General features: G+C 47.6%; 1 protein-coding gene across 1 annotated transcript; it reads left to right on the forward strand.

Annotated features, from left to right (window-relative positions):
* Nucleotides 1-6,796: 6,796 nt before the first annotated feature.
* capn12 (calpain 12) lies at nt 6,797-19,553 on the forward strand. Its single transcript, XM_076990165.1, has 21 exons — nt 6,797-7,097; nt 7,722-7,791; nt 9,305-9,423; nt 11,124-11,257; nt 11,626-11,797; nt 12,630-12,713; nt 12,834-12,919; nt 13,095-13,172; nt 13,368-13,546; nt 13,755-14,002; nt 14,105-14,116; nt 14,218-14,426; nt 14,801-14,837; nt 14,921-14,995; nt 15,130-15,175; nt 15,412-15,473; nt 15,618-15,686; nt 16,035-16,113; nt 16,315-16,431; nt 17,065-17,117; nt 17,739-19,553. The coding sequence occupies exons 1-21, from the start codon at nt 6,900-6,902 to the stop codon at nt 17,763-17,765; spliced, it is 2,154 nt and encodes a 717-aa protein (XP_076846280.1). The 5' UTR covers nt 6,797-6,899; the 3' UTR covers nt 17,766-19,553.
* Nucleotides 19,554-20,825: the final 1,272 nt, after the last annotated feature.

Genomic DNA, 20,825 nt, shown 5'->3' on the forward strand with positions numbered 1-20,825 from the left:
CCTCACCATTGTGAGACTTCAAACAGGATGTTCTCAGACGGAAGTGGCCACTGAGCTTAGAATGTCACAGAGTGTCATCAACAGGTTGCAACAGAGATACAGAGAGACTGGAAGAGTCACAGAAATGCATAGAACTGGACACACTTTGGCCAAATCTTTGTGAACAGTGACGGCTTAATTGAGAACAGTGCCCTGCAGAACCGGATGATGAATGCCACACAACTCCAGACACCTTTGAGGGAGGTGTGAAGTGCCCAAGTGTCATGTCAGACCATTTGAACCTGTTTACACCAGAGTGGTCAGCCTGCAAGACGATCTGCAGGGGTACCTGACCACACCACCAAGCACAGGTGTCATCATCTTGCATGGGCCAAGGAGCATTTACGTTGGACCAGTAGATGTTAATGCTGTGCACTGATGAAATTATGAAGAAATTATGCAGAAATTATGACCACCAGCGATGTTGAAGATGTCAAAGAGAGCGCTGTGCATCAGCCACTGCTGTCACCAGATGAGCCTTTGGTGGTGGTGGTGTGGGGAGAAGTGGCTAGTCAATACAGAACAGCCCAACACTACTGACAAGCCCATACTACTTTAATAACATCATTTATCAAGTCATTATGGCTCTGCATGAACATCACAGGTATAATTTCTATCTTAATGGACAACAATGCTCCAGCTCATTGAGATCGTATCATTAGGGAACAGCTGCTGGAGAACCTCAAATGGAGCGGCCTGCACTTTCTCCAGACCTGACTCCTATAGATCACCTGTGGGAACAGCAGAGTCACCGTGTAGAGGCTCATAACTCTGTACCCCAGAACCTCAATGACCTGAGGGCCCTTCAAGAAGAGTGGGACGCCATGACCCAGCAGACAAGTCGACTTACAGCATGAGATGTCGTTGTCAAGCTGTAATTGACGCTCAAGGTCACATGAAAAGTTATTGAGACACTGAAATGTTTTGTTGGGATATAACCTTTTATTTCAATTAACTGTTTGAGATGAGCAAATAACCATTGCATGCTTCTACTTCAATGCCCTGCTTTGATTATGTAATATCACTGGAGAGTAGACATTTTATATTTTCCATACATTTCACCTGAAAGTGTAGTGTTTATATAAATTGTTGTGTGTATGTATATATATATATAAACAAATGTAATCGTACTTATAAACAACAATTAGAGGTAATGGCCTCTCTGTTGTCATTAGCTATCTAGGCCTTCATATAAACAACCAAACCCCTTCAGGTTAGTACTTAGTAGCACCACCACCACCTTTTGCAGGCACAACAGCTTTAAGTGTTTGGGGTTAGGTCTCTCCCACCTTTGCACACTCTGTGATGCTGATTTCACTCTATCATCCTGGCATTTTTGCTCCAGGTTGTTTGGGTTGGTCAGACAATGCCTTAAACTGCGATTTTTAAATAGTGCAACAGATTCTTGTTTGGCTGGAGAGCCTGATCTAGCCATTGTAGGACGTGCGCCTTTAAGCTGCTCGACCAGTCTTGTGTTGCTTTCATCTTATGCTTGGGATCGCTGTTCTGACGAAAGGTGACGCTTCTCTCGAACTTTACTTTGTAAGCGGCCCGAAGCAGGACGTCTTAACATAAACAACCCTCGCCCGAAGAAGTCATCCCAACAACACAATTCTGCCTTCCCCATCCTGTTGCCATGGAGTTTGCTGAGGAATCACTAATATCAGGTGTGCTCCCCACATAACTGTTTGTATCATGGCCAAAAACCAAAAATACTTTTCCCTCATCTCACCACAAAAACCTTATCTCACATATTAGCTGTTTCAGTCCGATACAGGGCACTAAAAAAGTGTTTTGTTTTTCGTCAGTAATTGCCTCTTTCTCACCTCCCTCCCATACAGACTGGTTGTATGTGAAGCTCTTGACATGGCAGACCAGTGCACCTTGAGTCCAGCCACTGATCTCTGCAGGTCCTCCACGGCCATGGCTGGCCTCACTGTGGCTCCCCACACCTCTCCTCTCACGGCGAGTTGTGAAGGCCTTGTCTACGCTGCTTCCATTTCCTCATCGTTGTTTCAGCAGTGATCACTGGACCATCCAAACAGTTCTACGTGATTTTGTAGTGTTTTCCTGACCTGCGCCTGTCTATAACAAATCTCTGATTAGGGGTGTTTTATCCAAAAAAATGGGAACATTTTTCACCAATCACAGGTGGAGGTCAGTTGTGAGCCTCATCAGGACAACATTTTTCTTCTGTGGATAATTGGAGCTTCCACAGCACACGGGTCAAATATTAATGACAAATATATGCAAATGTCATGTTTCTGTCATTAATGTGATGGAACATTTTTACATGACATTGAAATCACTCCAAATTAATGAACGTTGAAGCTCAATATTGTAAAATAGAATATGAGCAGGAATATAAGCAATGCAGTCTAAACTGATGTGAAGCTGAACTTTTTCGCAAGGTACAGTGTCCACACACCACCCCACTCTACCACAATTATCACCGCTCAGACACAGATAGAGCTTTCTGGACACAGCGGTGACTGTTGTGTTCACATTCACAGGCTTATCAGGCACAGCAATGTTGCTAGAGTTTTTCAACAAGACAATATCTAATCCAGGCATCAGTGCTCTTTAATGAAGTATAGTACGCAAGGTTACCAGAGAAATGGGCCGTTTCTGACACAGGTCCTTCATTAGCTGTGTGCTTCGGAGTGCTTTTGAATTTGAAGGATGTGTGTGTGTGTGTGTGTGTGTGTGTGTGTGTGTGTGTGTGTGTGTGTGTGTGTGTGTGTGTGTGTGTTTATAGGTTAGGATCGTAACCGTTGAGACTTGACTGAACAAGAATGCCCAAACTGTGGGAGTGGAGCTCTTGAGAGAGCGCTGTCTTTTTTGCAATTGGACAAAACTACGACGGCAGCATCTTGAAACCCCCACCAAATTCATCTAATGACTGGGCTGCTGTATGATCCCTATAGCTCATTAACAACCAGCCTTTTTAATGAGCTTTCAAGCCAGACTGAGGGAGGTTGAGTCGCAGGGACCATATGTAGCTCTCACCCCAATGCCCAATTATCACTGCATCAGAGAAGGATGGAGATGGTGGGGGGGGAGGGGGGGTGTCATGGGCAAGCGTGTCATTTATACTGCTCCAGTTTAGCCAAATTCCTTTCACTGGTTCTCTTCAGGGGATGGTGAATTACAGGTGAGTGCCTAGGGACCTGTACCACTCCTATTCCCCCATCAACACCTTAACAACCCTCTGACCACACACACACACACACACACACGCACACTAACTCCTGCATGCACCTTGCTGGAAACCACGCAGGTCATACAACACCATTTGGTGACCGCATGGACGTAATTACATAATGTAATGTGAGCCTGTGAGAGTGGAGATCGCCCCTGGCGGGTGGAAAACCTTCCCAGGTGCCCTTTGTCTCAGCAGCACCGAGTCTCCACGCCTTCGCATGGGCACGGAGCCGAGCAAGGCTGTGCGCGACTGGCCAGCGCACATAGACGGCGACCAATCAGAGGGCTGCACCTCTTGCCCTGAGCTTCCTGCAGCTGACCAGCCAAAACCTGCAAGTGTGTGTGTGTGTGTGTGTGTGTCTGTCTCAGTGGACTTTGAGCAACAAAGTCTACACGGTCCGCAACCCTTTTGTTTGATCCTGCGGGTGAGGCCTTACGAGGCTCACGGGTCATGCTCGCACGCGGCGGCTGTCTGGAAACATCTAGGGAGCGTCTGAGGTCTTGAAGACGTCTCTGCCTAAAAAGATTCATGCCCTTTAGGCTGGTTGTCTGAACACAAATGAAGCTATTCTTAGAATAAAAATGCAGTTTATTGTAAAACCAGGCTTAATCTGTCAAGAAGACCTTTGAATGCTTTCAGTCAAGGACACGTTGCATTCTCTTCTGTACTGTGTGTTTTATCACACTCGGTCTTCGCTCACCCAGGCAATATAATGGCTTTCTCAAACTATTTCTGTCTATTGTTAAACATCTGACCCACTGCTGCTCAACTCACTTGACCCATTTCTCTGTCGATTAATGAGAGCAGTGACTGGGGGTTCAATTAAATCAGGATTTGTGTCCAATTGAAATTTAAAATATATTGAAACATCACATTACAAGGAGACCCATGGTTAGTCCCGCACACACAGTAACCATTCAGGCTCAGAGAAGAAGTGCGAGTTTAGACCGGCTAGCTGATTTATGTCATGTTTGCTGCATGTGACAATATCATATATGCCCACATGCACTCCTGTCCTCTCTCCTCTCCTCTCTGTCTCACTCTTTAAAAGTCAAATAAGAGTTCATAAGTACGTTTCTTGGAGAAGCATGGCTGACTGCCACCATCATGGTCATCTCCCCTCCTGTGGCAGCTACACAGGTGGGGTAAAGAGAGGGCAGGACGTGTTAAAGGCCTCAACCACAGCAACATTCACTAATGCTTTTTTATCTTTTTGCCCAAAAGTCCCGCCCCAGTCTCCCACACAGACCACAGAGAGAAACCTGAAGCCTAAAATTACCCCAACCCCCACCCCCACCCACCCATCTCTCTCTCTCACACACACACGCACACACACACACACACACACACACACACACACACACACACACACACAGTGGGAGTGGAATAGTGGGATAGAACAGTCCAGCTGTCGTACAATGCCCTGCCGTGACATACAGGTAACCATGACACAGAGTGAGGAGATGGCAGATGCAGATACGCGCTTATATAATGATGAGCTCTTACCACAGGTGACGGCGGAGATGGGGGTGAGCCTGCTGTGGCTTGTACGCTGTGATGCTCACATTCCTAGGGGGCCACCGACCATGTGGTCAACCAGCATGGCGCTTTGCTTTAACAAAAAGGTCTCCTTGTGGAATTGGAGTCACCACTCGAAACGATTAATAATCATAGGGCGCTATAGTGCGTATTTACTTTGGGTTTGCGCGGTCTTGCATGGTTTGAATGTGTTCTCGTGCTCGGTATTTGTGTATCTGGGATACTGATGTATCATCACGTGCGTGCCCCGCGAAAACGTGAGCGTGCAAAACGCCCCGATGTCTGCTTCCTTGCTGACACTGAATTGTTTTCACACCAAATACAAACTTCAACTAGCTATTTGCAACCATAGATCTTGACAGTGTGAGTTCAAGTCTTCGCACCTCTCTCAAGGGTGTCACAAAGACAAATCAGGCCAAAACAACTATAGCCAGCACCGATACCTTGATGCAAACTGATAAACTGACCTTTGGTGACCTTAGCATCACACACACACACACACACACAAGCAAACTATGACGGATGGACTGGTAGGACTGGACCTCAGGTAGGCATGGCCTACCTCACTGAATAGCATATGTGTTTTACTGCTCTGTTCTCTGCACAGGGCAGCACCGATGGCTCTGTGCCTCACTGTGGTGGTGTTAGGATGGTGGAGGTGGAGCTGGTTAACCGTGGCATGCAAAAGTGATGCTGTCCTACATGTTAGAGAACCGGTGATTCTCCACAGCACCACCCTTCACTCACGGGGAGTGGGTGAGGTTACACTGCCGGGTGTAGTAGTGTTCCTCCAGTCCCCATTCACCTCATTCCCGTCATGGAGCATTAGCTATTAGCAGTTCTGCACAACTGATGAGGAATAAGGCTTGGAACTTATTCTTATAAGAGGAAAAGGGCCCTAATTTGGAGAAGACGCGGGCTACTGGGGGACAAAACGGAGAACACGGAGGTGTTAGGACTGAACATCTACTGCGATATGACGGTCAAACAGATGGGTGAACACCAGCGACCGGCGTGCCTTCGTTTACCCGTGTGACCTCTTTTTCATCCTACTCTGGAGATTTGCCCTGGGAACATGCTGCCGCTAATTGCGGCTGGTGCGGCGACCACAGAGGCTTTGCGGAGCCTGAAGGTCGCGGGATCAGAGGTCGTGGTCGCTGGAGCAGTGTCACTATGTTCGGGGCGGGTCGGCCACCTTTGTCGTGGCGCGCCACAATTCCGTACGTAATCCTTTCATTCAAAGAACATACGGAGATAATAAGAATACCGCTATAATATAGGCTTAAATGTGAACAATTATCTAGATCCGGCTCCCAATTACGTTCCCAATTACTTTTGTCCGACGTCTTGAAGGCGCAAGCTGTTACAAGCAATTTAACGTAGAATCCAATTAAATGTATACAAATAATTAAGCCCATTACTTTATCACACCATTAAATAATTAATGCGATCAGTAATAGTAGTAGACTTTGGGAATAAGACGCAGTTATTTTACATATGTTTCTGGACGGCACAGAATAACCCAGTAACACTGCTGGGTTTGAGTTTGACAAGCATAACAAAAGCAAATACAAAAGTCGTTCCCAACATTTTTATCGGTGCAGTAATTGGAAAGGAGCGCCGTCTACTGGGGGGTGCTGCCATCTAGTGGCTGGTCTGGGAGTTCAGTCAAAATACATTAAGTTAAGTGTGTCCGTTTTTCGGTCCACACGATATTTTAATATTACAAATTAAAAGATTTTAGATTCGGAATCAAGGTTTTTTTAGAAAACAGCAGTGTCTTTAAATAAATATTCAACCTTTTACATTTTCGAATGTAAATGGACTCGGTTCTGTGCTGTAATGTCTATGTCACGTTTATTTCGTTAATGAATGTATTTTTAATTACTGACGTAACCGCAGTTCTCCGTAATGAAGTGATAGTTATGCGCGTGACTCGCTGCGTTTGCAGGACTCACGCGGACATCCCCGAGCGAGGAGGCGTGACAGCAGTGGGCGGAGAGGTGGTGTACTTATACTCCAGTCTCTGAAAACTCGTCTAAACTCAAACTTACACCAGGTACCTTGGTTCAATTCTCCGCACTCACGTCGCTGAGCTCCTGTAGAAACTTCGGAAATGTCTGACAGCTCCTCCGATCTGGGTTCAATTGCAAATCCGGTCAAATTTAAGAATCAAGACTATGCGGCATTGCTGGACGAGTGTCTCAAGTCCCACCGTCTTTTCTTGGACCCGATTTTTGCTGCTGATCAAACTTCCATCGGCATGCCCGCAGATCCTGACCCAAAAATGGCAATCAAATGGTTGCGACCAAAGGTAACTAACTGGACAAATACTAACATTTTCCCTCCAAATGATGTTTCGTAGTCGCTGAGCATCTTATGAATTTCATAGTTTCGTGGCATATTGGTTGCAGCCACTATTCTGATCTTACACAGACGTGTACGTCTAGGGCTGGTTTCCCTCACATGAATCAACCCTAGTCTTGGTTTAAACTGAAGTGTCAAAGGTGCTGCACCACTGGAGATTATTTAATAGTTTAGGTCAGGGAAACTGGCCCGTGGTCTTAGCAGCCTATCTGGGTCTGCATTAGGCAGGCTGTCCCTCTTGCTTTTTTTTTTTTTACCTATAAAAGGATCAAGTCTAGAGACTTTCAGAGGTCCTTGGGTTTGAGACCTAGGCCATGATGTCTGGATGATGCTTGTAAATTGACATGGACATTGGCAACAGCCATTAAATGTTTTATCACACCTTTTAGGACATTTAGGCATAATTAAATGTTTTTTTCTAATATCCTAATACAATGCATATGTGACTTTTTAGTTCACTGTATACCATGATGTCGAGTTCTATTTTATACAGTGCTACATTATTATATGCAAATTTTCTGGGTTCAGTTTGTTACTGGATGATGGTTGTTGTCTCTCTTGATGTCCTCAGGAAATAAGCAGCAATGCTGTCTTTGTGGAGGGCACCACGGGCACCACTGATATCTGCCAGGGTCAGCTCGGTGAGTCAGTGCCACTGTCTGTGCCCCCTCGCTGAGACTTTAAGCCAGTCTAATGGGATAAAGCCATACTGTATCCCACAAAGCAAAAAAAACAACAACATAGAAAAAAAAACCTTAATCACCAAAGGATGGCCTCTGGGCATGAGCGCGCTCGGAGAGACATCTGTTTTGGCGAGACTCCTACTCCTCCTTTCCTCCTTATAATGCAGATTCCCTCTCTCCCTCTCCTCCTTTTTTCTCTCTCTCTCTCTCTCCCTCACCGCTCATTTCTTTATCTCCTCCTTATTGCCTCGTTCTCGTTATCCTCGTTATAATGTTTAATATCCCAAACCCGCTCCTCCCCTCTAGCTGGGAGGCTGTGTGTAGATCCCAGCTCTGGACTCCCTGCTGAGAGCCGTAAAAGCCGAGCCGCCTCGGGGCCTCAACTTCAAAACTGTGAAGGCGACGGGTGGGGGTCGCCGGGTGGGGGTCGCATCATCTGCATACACCCACTTCCCTCCACCCGCCTCACCAATAACAATTATTTTGCACAGCAGGTTTTGGTTTATTCCCCCCCCCCCCAAACCCCCACCCTCTTCTTCTGCACGCTCCCGCTCGGACTGGGTTGGGTCGGCGATAAAAATGCAGACCGTGGCCAAGCTTGTAATGTCTTTAAAAGTCTCCCGCAGAAGCTGCCTGGAAGTGGCGATGTTGCTTCAACGCTCCTGCTCAACGCTGAGCAGCAGGCTGAGGTTCTGGGTTCTTTTAGCCCAAGAGGTGTACGCAAGAGTATGGAAGTGGTCTTCAGTGGTGGCTTCTGTGTCTGTTGGACTGTCCCAAGGGAAGCCAGCACGCAGCTCGTCAACACATTGTTTTATATAGTAGAAACTGCCTGCCTCTTTCTGCTTAAACACTACTTAAACACACCTAATAAAATTATTGAATGGTATTTTAGCAGTTTACGTGCTGGAAAACACAGTATGGAATCTCATTGCTTACATATGAAACTGTACTAGATCTTCTAGATTTTCTAGAGCCTACTAAAATCTAGTTTTCTGTAACCTACAGTATATTCTGTGTGAGTATATCTGTAATATATTATGTGAGTATGCACGGTGATAAATTCTTCAGATGGGCAGCCTTTATGCAGATAGTCTACAGTTCTTACAGTGATGCACAATTCGCGCCAGTTTCCAGAATTGCCTTTTAGAACAGGAGAAAAATGCTATTTTGAGTACAAGAGGGAAATGTCATGTTAAATGTGTGATTTTTGCTTATGTTGCCTTAGGTTGTAGACACAACCTTTTAAAACCTCTTTATCTATCCCTCCAAAGGAGATGACCAGCTGTTTGCTGTTACTGCGGAATGTGTGTGTGTGTATGCGTGTTGTGCGTGTGTGTGTGTGTGTATATGCAGGCATGAACATGCAGCTGTGTCTGCATCACCAGCACTGCTGCTGCTCTATGAATGTGTGCATTGGCTGTCATATGGACACACTGTCCCACTGACTGCCCCCCCCCACTGTGGGCTGTAGGGAACTGCTGGCTGCTGGCCGCGCTGTCCTGTCTCACCATGCACCCCACCCTGTTCGAGAGGGTCGTCCCATCAGGACAGACCCTGGACATCTCTTACGCTGGCATCTTCCGCTTCAAGGTAAAGTGGATAAATGGCAGCGAATTTAGGAAAATCACAGTGGGAATTTGTTACGCCTGGAAAGACCTTTTACATGTGAACTGACCTGTTAAAGTAGGCAAAGAAGAGATAATGCAGAACGCAGGGGTTGCAGTACATGTGGCCCTCCCGTATAAAACAACACCCATCCAAATTTGTTTAACAGTAACCTAACACTAATATCTCAAAGAAAGAAAAAATAGCACAAACTAATGATTTCCATAGCTCAAATCTTCACAAGTGAAATGCGTATGTTTTATTCAATTTCATATTTGACAGGGTGCCGGTTTAACATAAATTTTACATATAGGAACTCCTTTGAGAGCTGGAGTTATGATGAGGGTACTTAATTTTTCATGGATGGATGGATGGATGGATGGATCGGTGTGTGTGTGTTTTGAGACTTTTTTTGTCAAGGTCTGTAATTTGCATGAGCCCTACATCCTAAGGGTTGATGTTTGTGGATCATTCTGTACCAGCACACCCATCACCCCAAACCCTGTACCCCATGAAGTGCCACGTACACGTCTCCCTACCCTACCATCGACAAACCACCCTCTCACACACACACACACAAAAAGATGAATCCCTTCTTTCTGTTTTCTGTCCTCCGGACGTTCTCCTGCGTGGCTCGGTTGCGTAAGCTCTTGCGTGCCCAAGGAAGTAGTAAACTCCGTTCAACATGTGTCCTCACTTAAGACCTCCAGGAGCGAGCAGGGACGCATCTGAAGTCCTGGCCCTCTGGCTCCATAACGGACCTCTCGGCTCGGTATCTGCTCTCCTCCTGTTCCTGAAGAGAGAACAGACGGAGAGCTACAGAACAGGCACCATAAACCCGCAGGGACGAGTTAATGAGAGATGAATGAACTCCAGATAGCAAACATTTTACACCTGATAGATTTTGGAATAGATTAGAATTGTGTGTTTTTTGTGTTCAGCTTGGAAAAAGAAGCCCTTATCTGCTGTGAGTGTGCCATCTTAATGAAGCAATGTTAAGGCATGTTCACAGAAGGAATAGAAGTCATTACCAATCTTGAGTGAGTTTTATTGGTAATGTCTTGTGTAAACTGTGGTGAGTCTTCTAAGATGGTTCAGGCAGCGAATGGCTGCATAGTTGAGACAATTGTGTGCTATTATTTTCCCAGCTGTTCTGCGAAAAGTTGTGGTCATGTTGTGTTATGGTGAGATGTGGGTCCTTTGTGTTAGCAGAGTGGGGATTTTCCTGTGGAGAGAGAGATGAGGGGGAAAGAGGGAGAGGTGGAGGTGATGAATGGAGAAAAGAAGTGTCAGTCTGTTATTTAGCGGATGATGTTTGAAGTGTTCAGACATGCAGCCGTTGCCCGGGGCTGTGAACACACACGCACGTACACACACAAACACACCTATGCACACACCGCCACATTTGCGTGTTGCTACCAACAGGTCAGCACAAGCCTGGTACTGCTGTTTAAGTGTTAAACTGAGTTTAATTCAGGACGCCCTCTGACCTGTTTGGAAGGCAGTGGAAATGGAGCTAGCAAAATTGTTAGTGTTCTTCTCAAAGGCTCAGAAAAGCCACAGGTAAAGCAATTATGCACAGTCTCTCTCTCGCTCTCTCTCTCTCTCTCTCTCTCTCTCTCTCTCTCTCTCTCTCTCTCTCTCTCTCTCTCTCTGTCTCTGTCTCTCTCTCTCTCTTCCATCAGTTCTGGCAGTATGGGGAGTGGGTGGAGGTGGTGGTCGATGACAGGCTGCCCGTGCGAGGAGGCCGTCTGCTCTTCAGCTATTCCCGCACCAACAACGAGTTCTGGAGCGCCCTGGTGGAGAAGGCTTACGCCAAGTCAGTCCTGCCATATGTGTGTGTGAGAGTGTGTGGGAGCGTGTGGGATAGGGGCCAGCAGTGGCTCACGTTCCTCACACGCTCTGGGGGGCTTCTGGAGCTTATTTGCACGTAAACAAATGACTGAAGATGTCCTACGTGATTTGCAGACCTCAGTAAAGCCTGGAGGTCCATGGGTTGGTGGACGTGTGTCCCCTGTCCACCTTCTACCTGCAGTGTCTCAAAATGTTTTACGATCGAGTGGTTATTTCCAGAAACTGTAGGCTGTAGTCACTGCACAATTTGTAAGGAACACCGTGTGTGTGTGTGTGTGTGTGTGTGTGTGTGTGTGTGTGTGTGTGTGTGTGTGTGTGTGTGTGTGTGTCCAGGTTGATTGGCTCGTATGGCAGTTTGAAGGGGGGTAACATTTCTGAAGGCATGGAGGACTTCACAGGGGGCATCGCCTACACCCGTCCTGTCTCCTCCCGCACACCACCCGTGCTGTGGAGAACTCTCACTGCTGCCTTGTCCAGAGGCAGTTTGCTGAGCTGCTTCATACAGGTATACACACACACACACACACACACACACACACACACACACACACACGCGCACACACACACACACATGTATGTTTAATCATTAATGTCTATAACAGACACGCACCATATTGCCATCTTTACAAGGGATTCCTTTAGCAATATGGAGTATGTTGTTTCTGTAGCGGACTACTATGCTTGCCCATAAATCTAGCCATGTTTGTCTGTCATCTTGGTGACATTTGGTCTGCACAACGAGCTAATTACATGCTCACACAGTGCACATTTGTCATGTAGAAATGTGCGTTTCTCATGCATATTAACCCACGCAGCTGCAGGAGGCTGTTTGAATGTTCTGTAGATGTTTGGAGCTTCTGACTGCCCCTGTTCTTCTCAGGTGGACCCTTTTCAGATATTCACTTTGTTTGCAAAACCTCTACCAGCTTGTCAGGTTTCAGTGACCTTACCGTGGGATATATATATATATATAATATATATATTATAATTATTTTTATAAATTATAAAATATTATAAATTATTATTTTTATTCATTATGAATCTATTAAAAGGGGTACTATATCCTCCACTGGGCAGATCATGGAAATACAATCAAAGCATTATCAGTATGCTCCAGTGAACTGAGCTGTTATAAATAAATAAAAGCCCAAATCATTCATTACTCGGTTGGTTGTGAAGGTCTCTTGCCTGTGACCCTCGGTCTGTTTCCCTCACACGTGCAACAGTAAAGCCCTGAGCAACAGCATTTCATTGCGGGCAGGAGAGGATGAAATGGAGTTGAACTGAATTATGGAGGAATGATGGTGCATTTGTTGAGTTCGTGTATGTTTCTGCAGGCCAAAACCGTGAAGGAGATTGGCACAGTGACGGCAGAGGGGTTGGTCAAAGGTCACGCCTACGCTATCACAGCCACGGATAAGGTGAGAAGCACAGCTTGGTCCACTAGATAGACTGTTTTAGCATGCTGTTGTTTTTTTGTAGACTTGGTAAGTGACAGATAGTTGGGGCGTGAGCAAATTGTGTTTTGTGTGTGTGAGTAGGTTCACAGGAAAACTGAGGAGGTGTTACTGGTGAGACTGCGTAACCCTTGGGGATTTGTGGAGTTCTGTGGACCCTGGAGTGACAAGTGAGACAAGGCTCAGCTCTGATGTTGGCGTTACTGACTTACTCCCAACAGATCGTCAGCTCTGTGTGTGTGTGTGTGTGTGTGTGTGTGTGTGTGTGTGTGTGTGTGTGTGTGTGTGTGTGTGTGTGTGCACTTGCACATGTGTGGTTGTGTGTGCTTGTATGTGGGCGGACAGGTGTAAAGACTGGGATGGCATAGACGGTGCTGAGAAAACCAGAATCCACCTGAACATTGAAGAGGATGGAGAATTTTGGTCAGTAAACGAAAACAACAGCAGTCTCCATTTTTTTTACATTTTTATCATGACGTTACATGACATGAAATATAACCAGCCAGAAAAGTGTGTGTGTGTGTGTGTGTGTGTGTGTGTGTGTGTGTGTGTGTGTGTGTGTGTGTGTGTGTGTGTGTGTGTGTGTGTGTGTGTGTGTGTGTGTGTGTGTGTGTGTAGGATTGGGATGGAGGACTTTTGCAAACGGTTCGATACGGTGGAGTTGTGCAGCGTCAATCCTGACTCTGATGATACAGAGGAAGGCGATGCAGGCACCGCCACCTCCTCCTGGGCCCTGACCTCCCACAAGGGCTCCTGGGTCCCCATGTGCTCTGCAGGGGGCAGCCGCAAATTCCAGCGTAAGTGTGTGTGTGTGTGTGTGAGAGAGCATGCGTTGGATGCTATACATAGTGGCCCATCCTGGCTCACTGAACCATTTCTTCATTTTATTTGGTTTTTGTTTTCACTTCCTCTGTTCTTCTCTCTTCTCCTCCGCCCTCTGACCTTTCTCCCCCTGTTTTACTCTTACTGCTTCTCCTTTCCTGCTTCTACGCACCCTTCCCACAGGAACGTTCTGGAAGAACCCGCAGTTCCACCTGGTGCTGTCCCAGCAGGATGTGGAGGACGTGGAGGTGGACGAGGACGACGTGGAAGTCGCCGACGACGACGACGAGGAAGACGTCCCCGTCAAGAGCAGCACGGACAAGCAGCGGGAGAAGATGAAGAAGTGTACGGTGCTGGTGGAGCTGCTGCAGAAGGACCGACGGCAGCGGGACAGGATCAACTTCCTCTACATCGCCTTCCACATCTACAGAGTGAGAGCCGCACCGCTAGCAGGCCGAGCGCACGGCCTACGAGACCGAGACGTGTTTTGACTTCTCTTACTCTATAAATGTCTTTCCTCTTTGTGTTTTCAGGTTCCTCCTAAGGTGATCGTGCGCTCACACACACATTGTTTTCTATTTAATTTTAGTTCATTTGTTTTCACTGACGTACATGTGGCGTCCTCTGTCCCAACTGTCCCGAGTAGCTTCAGAACTTTACAGGATCTTTCAACCAGCAGTTCTTCAGCAGTGACTCGCCGGCGAGCCGCTCCGGAAAGTACCGGAATATGCGGGCCGTGTGGCGGAAGGTGCACCTGGACCCGGGCCACTATGTCATCGTGGCCTCCACACAGAGGCCCAACCAGCAGGGGGAGTTCTTCCTCCGCGTCTATGCCAAGGAAGGCAACACTCTCGGGTATGCAGGAGCTCGGCCTGCAGGGGGCGCTGATGCATTTTGATCTGACGTTTCACTGTACAAAAGAACAGTGTAGTTGTTGGAGAATGCAATCTGTTTGTATCAGGATGAATTAATCTTTAAAAGGGGATCTGTAGTCCATATCAAATATAATATTTATTTTACCATTTAAGACTGTAAAGGAGAGATCACAAACACAGATATCCTATATATGCTCAAATCTAGTCTTTAACACACCAGAGCTATTACTACGTGAAGGTTTTAGGACTTCAGTTGCCTGACTTATATAAATTGGATACTGGGGCAGAATAAAAGACCCACAAATATGACATTAAAGACCTCCATCTTAACCAGTGCTGATTTCCCTGACACAGGGTGCGTGGGATCAACTGTGCTACTGCCTTTACCACGGTGAGTGTCGTACACGAGAATATCGTGGCGGTCACAATGGTTTCGTCCAGTCACGAACTAACACCTGTGTCCTTGTCTTGAAGACCGTTATGTCAAAGCCCCCCCTTCCAGAGGACAAGGACAGAGTGCAGAAGTGGTTTGACGAGGACGCCGGACCGGTACGCCTCCATCAGCCAGATACTCCACCCATACACACACACACACACACACACATTACATTGGGCAGTTCACGATCGTTAAGATATAAGCAAAAACCATCTGTAGATGCTATAGACGTGTTTTCTCTCCTCAGGATGACAGACTGAATGCGGTGGACTTCATGAAGCTGGTCAACGCAGGTCTGGAGAACTCCGTCGTTGGGCACAAGTCGTGCAAAGAGACTTCAATTTTGTGCTCACGTTTGTTGTAGTACTTGCGATTGCCACAAGGCTGTAGCATTGAGTTGAGTTGTACTGATGTCAGGCCAGGTTCACGAACTCGGGGAACCCTATTGACTCTTATTGGAACCATATGCTCTGTATGCTCAATATAATGTTCTGTTGTAGAGACTGGTGGTCTTTGCCTTGTGTTGTAGTGCTGGAAAAGGACTATCATCTCCCTCTGGAAACTTGCAGGCAACTTATTTTTGGGGAAAATGTATCCTTCCGTCCAGAAGTTGCATCTCCTGATTTCTTCTTGCTATCATTTCTCTCTCAGTTGATTTTTTTTCTTTCTATTCCTTCTGCATGTTCTGCATATTCCCTTCACTAGTTAGTGTCCTGAGTGTGTGTGTGCGTGTAGACCGGTGGAGGAGGCAGACTGAGTCGGGATCAAGCTGAGAAGCTCCTCTCCTCTCTGCGCACCCTGCAGGTAACTGCACCTCCCCGACGGCCAGCGCCCGTCCAGATGGCTCCTCATGAATGTTTGAATGCCAAACGCAGCGTCCAAAGCCAGTTTTGAAGGTGTTGTTTAGGGTTGGGGTGCAGGAAGCTGTTTTTAGCTTAATTTGGTTCTTCTTCTCCATGTCTGTCCTCCCTCTGAACTCCAGTAATTTTACAACATAATAAGGTATGTGGAGTTGAGCCAAACTGGGCCTCTGCTTACACTGAAGAGGGCACGTGTGGGGGAATTGCTCAATTTACCTGGTTTTCCGTAGTAACTGTTTGGAACGTAGAAAATGTAAACATCACTTTCTGAAAAAAATTTTTTCCCCTTTAGTCGATCTTTCTTGAGTATGATGAGGATTCATCAGGGACCATGAATCCATTTGAGCTCAGCCAGGCTCTTAAGGCAGCAGGTAAAGACACACACAGACACACACACACACACACACACACACACACACACACACGTATTTATATGGAATAACACAAAAATCATACATAGCTCCATTCCTGTTTCTCTGCTCCTGTCTGGGTCCCTTGAGACACACACTCCCTCCCTCCCTCCCTCCCTCTCTCTCTCTCTCTCTCTCTCTCTCTCTCTCTCTCTCTCTCAGGTGTGCAGTGTGATAATAGCATTCTGCAGGTGCTGTGGGAGAGGTTTGGCTCTGGAGAGCAGCACCTGGCTTTCCACAGCTTTGTGGCATGTGTCACCAGACTGCGGGTGCTGTTTGGTGAGCCTCTCTCCCTTCCTGCTGTCTACGCCGACATGTGCAGCCCTGCCTACGGCCTCCTTTCTGCTGATAGTTATTAAACGCCGTGTCAGCCAGTGACAGGTTCTCATCATCGTTATGTAACAGTTGTCCATAAACAACTCTGGTTATTGCATGCATTCGAGATGGATAATGGGAGTCGTTTTGTTTTAGTTTTTCTTTTTGTGTGGAAGGGGGGGGGGGGGGGGGGGGGCAGTAGAGTAAATATTCAAAAGCCAAACGCTGGTGACGAGATAAGGATAAGGAGAGATTTATTTCTACGTCACGGGTGTAGTTTTTTTAGTATAGGGTCCCCCCCCCCCCTTTGTGCTTTATGCTACTCATAATTTGGGTGTTTGTTTGGGTGGTTTGAGCAGTAAACGATTTAAACATGGTTCTCATACCAAGTGGCTTTATTGTCTTTTTCCGCAATCCAGAGGCGCACGTGCAACCGTTCGTTTGCACGTCAGGTGAGCTTGGATCAGGCCATGTGCTCCGCACCCCAGGAGCTTATTTACCGCGTTTCTCCTGCGTCATTAGCGTAGCGCGGTAGCCTGAGTGTAAACACATTAATTGGAGGGACTGCTGGAATTTTGACTCTGCATTTCTCCCCAGCGCTGTATGAGTCGGAGAGCAGCTCGGAGGTGAAGACCAGAGGCATCGACGCGGTAAGCTCCGCCCCTCTCTGCCCTACTCCCTTCCCCCACGTTGCCCAACAGCCCCGGGCCTCTCTGCCTCTCCCCGCTGGTCCCACCAGAACAGGTCGGGCCACAATGCGGCACGGCACACCGCGCTCCACATTCATCATGGGGAAACTGAGCCTAGAGCTCTGGAGGTTCTGGCATGACTCAGCCCTCGGGGTGTTGTGGAGATTTCGTGTAATTAGCAACATGGAAGACGGGAGCTGAGGTGTCTCCAATCCCTCTCCATTGGAGCAGGAGGAGTCAGCAGCTGTGTGGGGTTATTAATAGCGGCACCTGCGTGCTGGTGGGTGGGGTGTAACGTCTGTGTGATGGTGGGTGGGGTGTAACTCCTGCGTGCTGCTGGTGGGTGGGGTGTAACGTCTGTGTGATGGTGGCTGGGGTTTAACGCCTGCGTGCTGGTGGGTGGGGTGTAACGTCTGTGTGCTGCTGGTGGGTGGGGTGTAACGTCTATGATGGTGGGTGGGGTGTAACGCCTGTGTGCTGGTGGGTGGGGTGTAACGCCTGCGTGCTGCTGGTGGGTGGGGTGTAACGCCTGCGTGCTGCTGGTGGGTGGGGTGTAATGTCTGCCCTTGCTCTGTTCTGCAGTGGCTGCTCAAGCTGCTGGCCGTGTGAGAGCGCTCAGAAGCGACACCTCAGCAGGACGCACCTGCCTGGCCAGGACTGCTCGGACGTCATCCACCTGAGCCTGCGTCTCTCTCTCTCTCTCTCTCTCTCTCTCTCTCTCTCTCTCTGCCATCGTTCTCTGGACCCGTGTCATGTACCAGTCACCTCCACCCACGCCTCCCTCCACCACGCTGGCAATATGGGTCATTTCTGGTGATGTCCACACATAGTATGCACACGATGTCACTTTCCTCATCAGTAGTACTGAAGCCTTTGCATTTATTACTACTGTGATTCAGTAGTTTCTATCCATACTATTTCTAGTTACAGGTTAGAATCTATATTTCTTTTAACATTAGCGCTATATATATATAATATATATTTTTATATCAAATTATATATTATATATCGAACAGTATTATGTCATGTGAAGAATAAGCTGCTCTTAATACTCCTCAGTAAGGCTGTGCAGAGTGTTAACACTGGGATGTCGGCGGGTGCTCTGAGGTGTAAAGCTCACTCTCACTCTCACTCTAACCTGGAGTGCGTTTGGAAGTGTTCAGATCACAGATAGAGGCGAGACACCAGAGTCAGATGTTGCTTTACTTCCTCTTCCTATGTGCTTGTGTCTATTTCTGTACAAATAATAGCCAAACATACAAGCAAGTCATTACTTTCGTAGTGAGACCTTTCTACATAAAAATGGTGCGCATATATCTCCACCTACACACACACACACACACACACTCACACACACACACACACCGTGTGCTGGGGCAGGGAGAGTGACTGCGGGTATTAAAAGCGATGTCTCAGCAGCGCTGCACGCATCCTCTCTATTCTTACCACTCTGACGCCACGCACGGCGTCATCACGCCATCGCTCCCTCCTCCGCCACGTTCTCCCTCTCTCCCTCCCTCTGTCCATCCCTCCCTCCCTCCATCTCTCTCTCTCTCTCTCTCTCTCTCTCTAGTAACTGTCTCAGTCTGCTGCCTCCTCCCCACACTCCCCTCCCTCTCACTCGCTTGCCTGCATGCGCGCACACACACACATACACACGCATGCATGCACACACACACACTCCATGTACGCTTCCTCACACACTTTTCATACGCTCTCGTCCTTTCTCCTCGGCTCCTATTTATAGACACATATTTATAGGAGACTGAGCAGAGGTTGCCCTCGGCAACAGTCCACACGCTTCTGGAAAGGAACACCTGTCGCTGCGCTGGAACACCTGTTCTTTCTTCTTCCTCTTCCTCTTCCTCTCCACGCGGTTTCCTCCGCTTATCTCTGCCTATGCTCAGGGCTTACGCCGTATCACTGCATTCGCCTCTCTCTCTCTCTCTCTCTGTGCGCCGTCAGTGATCTAGGTGACGGGTGTGAACTCTGACCTTAGCATGGGACACTTCCTGTCTCTTCCAGGACACACCCGATCTACACTGGGTGATCGGATCTCACCTGCTTTCATTTCTTCACCATCATACAACACGAGGGGGCAAGGGGACGGGTGCACACACACACAGGCCCTGATCAGTCCTTACTAGATGCACATTTACAAACATCCACACAGACGTAAAAGTATGCAAGACTAGAATAATCTCACATAGGAACATGAACTCAACCTTGAGTGACCTTGATCCATGTTTTCTGAAAGTACCAAACATTTATGCCAGATATTCAGCTATACTTTTGCAAACTATAAGACAATGTATAATTCAGACTGGTTCAATGTATTGCAACTTTAAAATAAAAAGTATGGCTTTTTCAATAAATGATGGCTTTCTGCAGATAAAATGGTCTGAAACTTTGTTTTGTTAATATCATTGTACATGGGTATCAAACACCCATCAGATTTTATTTATTCTGTTATTTGCAGAGCTCTTAAGTAATTGATCAGTATGCCCCTAACTTACACCTATGTCTGCACATGCTCTATGCCATTTTCATATTAAGAAGCATCTAGTCAAGACTGCAGTGGTTATGTTCTTTTTTTTTCTCCCCAAAAATACATGGACATTGGACGTCATAAATTAGACCCGTCCCAAAGACCTTGGCCATGTGTGTGGTGTGACCGCCAGCTTTTTGGGATTTTCTTTTCATTTCTTCAATAAAGCGCAGCTGAAATCTTGGTACACAATGTGGCGTGCAACACATTCCCCTACTGGATCCGACCGAAACCACCTCCTCCTCCTCACCGGCACACGGACCGCAGCACTGCGGCTCACGGGGACGTTTACTTTGGTCGTCCGCTGATTCAGAGGTGCAGGCGACTGGGGTGGGGGCCAAGATGGGGGGGTTGGGGGTGAATAGCTTCCTCCAGCCGCTCCTCCACCTCTCTTCTCCATCTGCGCTCCTCTCGTCTCCTTCACGTCCTCTCCTCCCTCGGCCCACCCCCCCTCTCCCCCGTTGATCCCGCTGCCAGGCTGTGGTGACACAGCCCTGCGCCTGTTCCTGCCGACTGTAGTAAGCCGGCGCGGTACCACCGGGGGCGGCTACAGGAATAGAGCCAGAGTTGTAGTGCAGTGTGTGGGGGGGAGGGGGGGTGTTCGCCAGGCTGGCGACGTGGGCAGGGAGGAGGGGAGCAGTGCAAGTCAGGCATCCAGTGGGACCAGGAGCTCGGGGGGCGGGGGCTCGAATGAGGAGCCTGCCAAGACGCAAATACAGATCCGGCTGTTGATGTTGATGAACACAATACTAGTCAAGTCGTCACCGGGGTGTATTTAAAGACTTGTTGGCATGGAGCTTTCAGTGTATTTGGGGGAAATGCGTGATCTTTTAAGACAGAAGGCTGGATGTACCCCCAGTGCCTCAATGCTCAATAAGCTTACATCACGCCAAGAGCGATTTACTCGTCAGTACAGTCTTAAAGCTGTGGCAGTTATCTATAAATGACCTCGTTCACTAGAGGGTGTATGGGAGTCACTGCTTACGAAAGGCAACAATAGGGGGGGTGTCATCTTTTTGGGTGTGAATACATCACTTACTGACTAATGCCAGTCAACTGAATTTAACCGTTTGTGCCCACAGTGTTCGGCCCTGTTTGAGTTGGTTTTTCCTGCTCCACGG

Source organism: Brachyhypopomus gauderio, chromosome 2 (assembly GCF_052324685.1).
Source record: "Brachyhypopomus gauderio isolate BG-103 chromosome 2, BGAUD_0.2, whole genome shotgun sequence".
Classification (NCBI taxonomy): domain Eukaryota; kingdom Metazoa; phylum Chordata; class Actinopteri; order Gymnotiformes; family Hypopomidae; genus Brachyhypopomus; species Brachyhypopomus gauderio.

Coding starts and splice junctions, on each gene's coding strand:
- capn12 (XM_076990165.1), top strand. CDS start 6,900: ATGTCTGACAGCTCCTCCGATCTGGGTTCAATTGCAAATCCGGTCAAA. Junction 7,098..7,721: donor TCAAATGGTTGCGACCAAAG/GTAACTAACTGG, acceptor TGATGTCCTCAG/GAAATAAGCAGCAATGCTGT. Junction 7,792..9,304: donor TATCTGCCAGGGTCAGCTCG/GTGAGTCAGTGC, acceptor TGTGGGCTGTAG/GGAACTGCTGGCTGCTGGCC.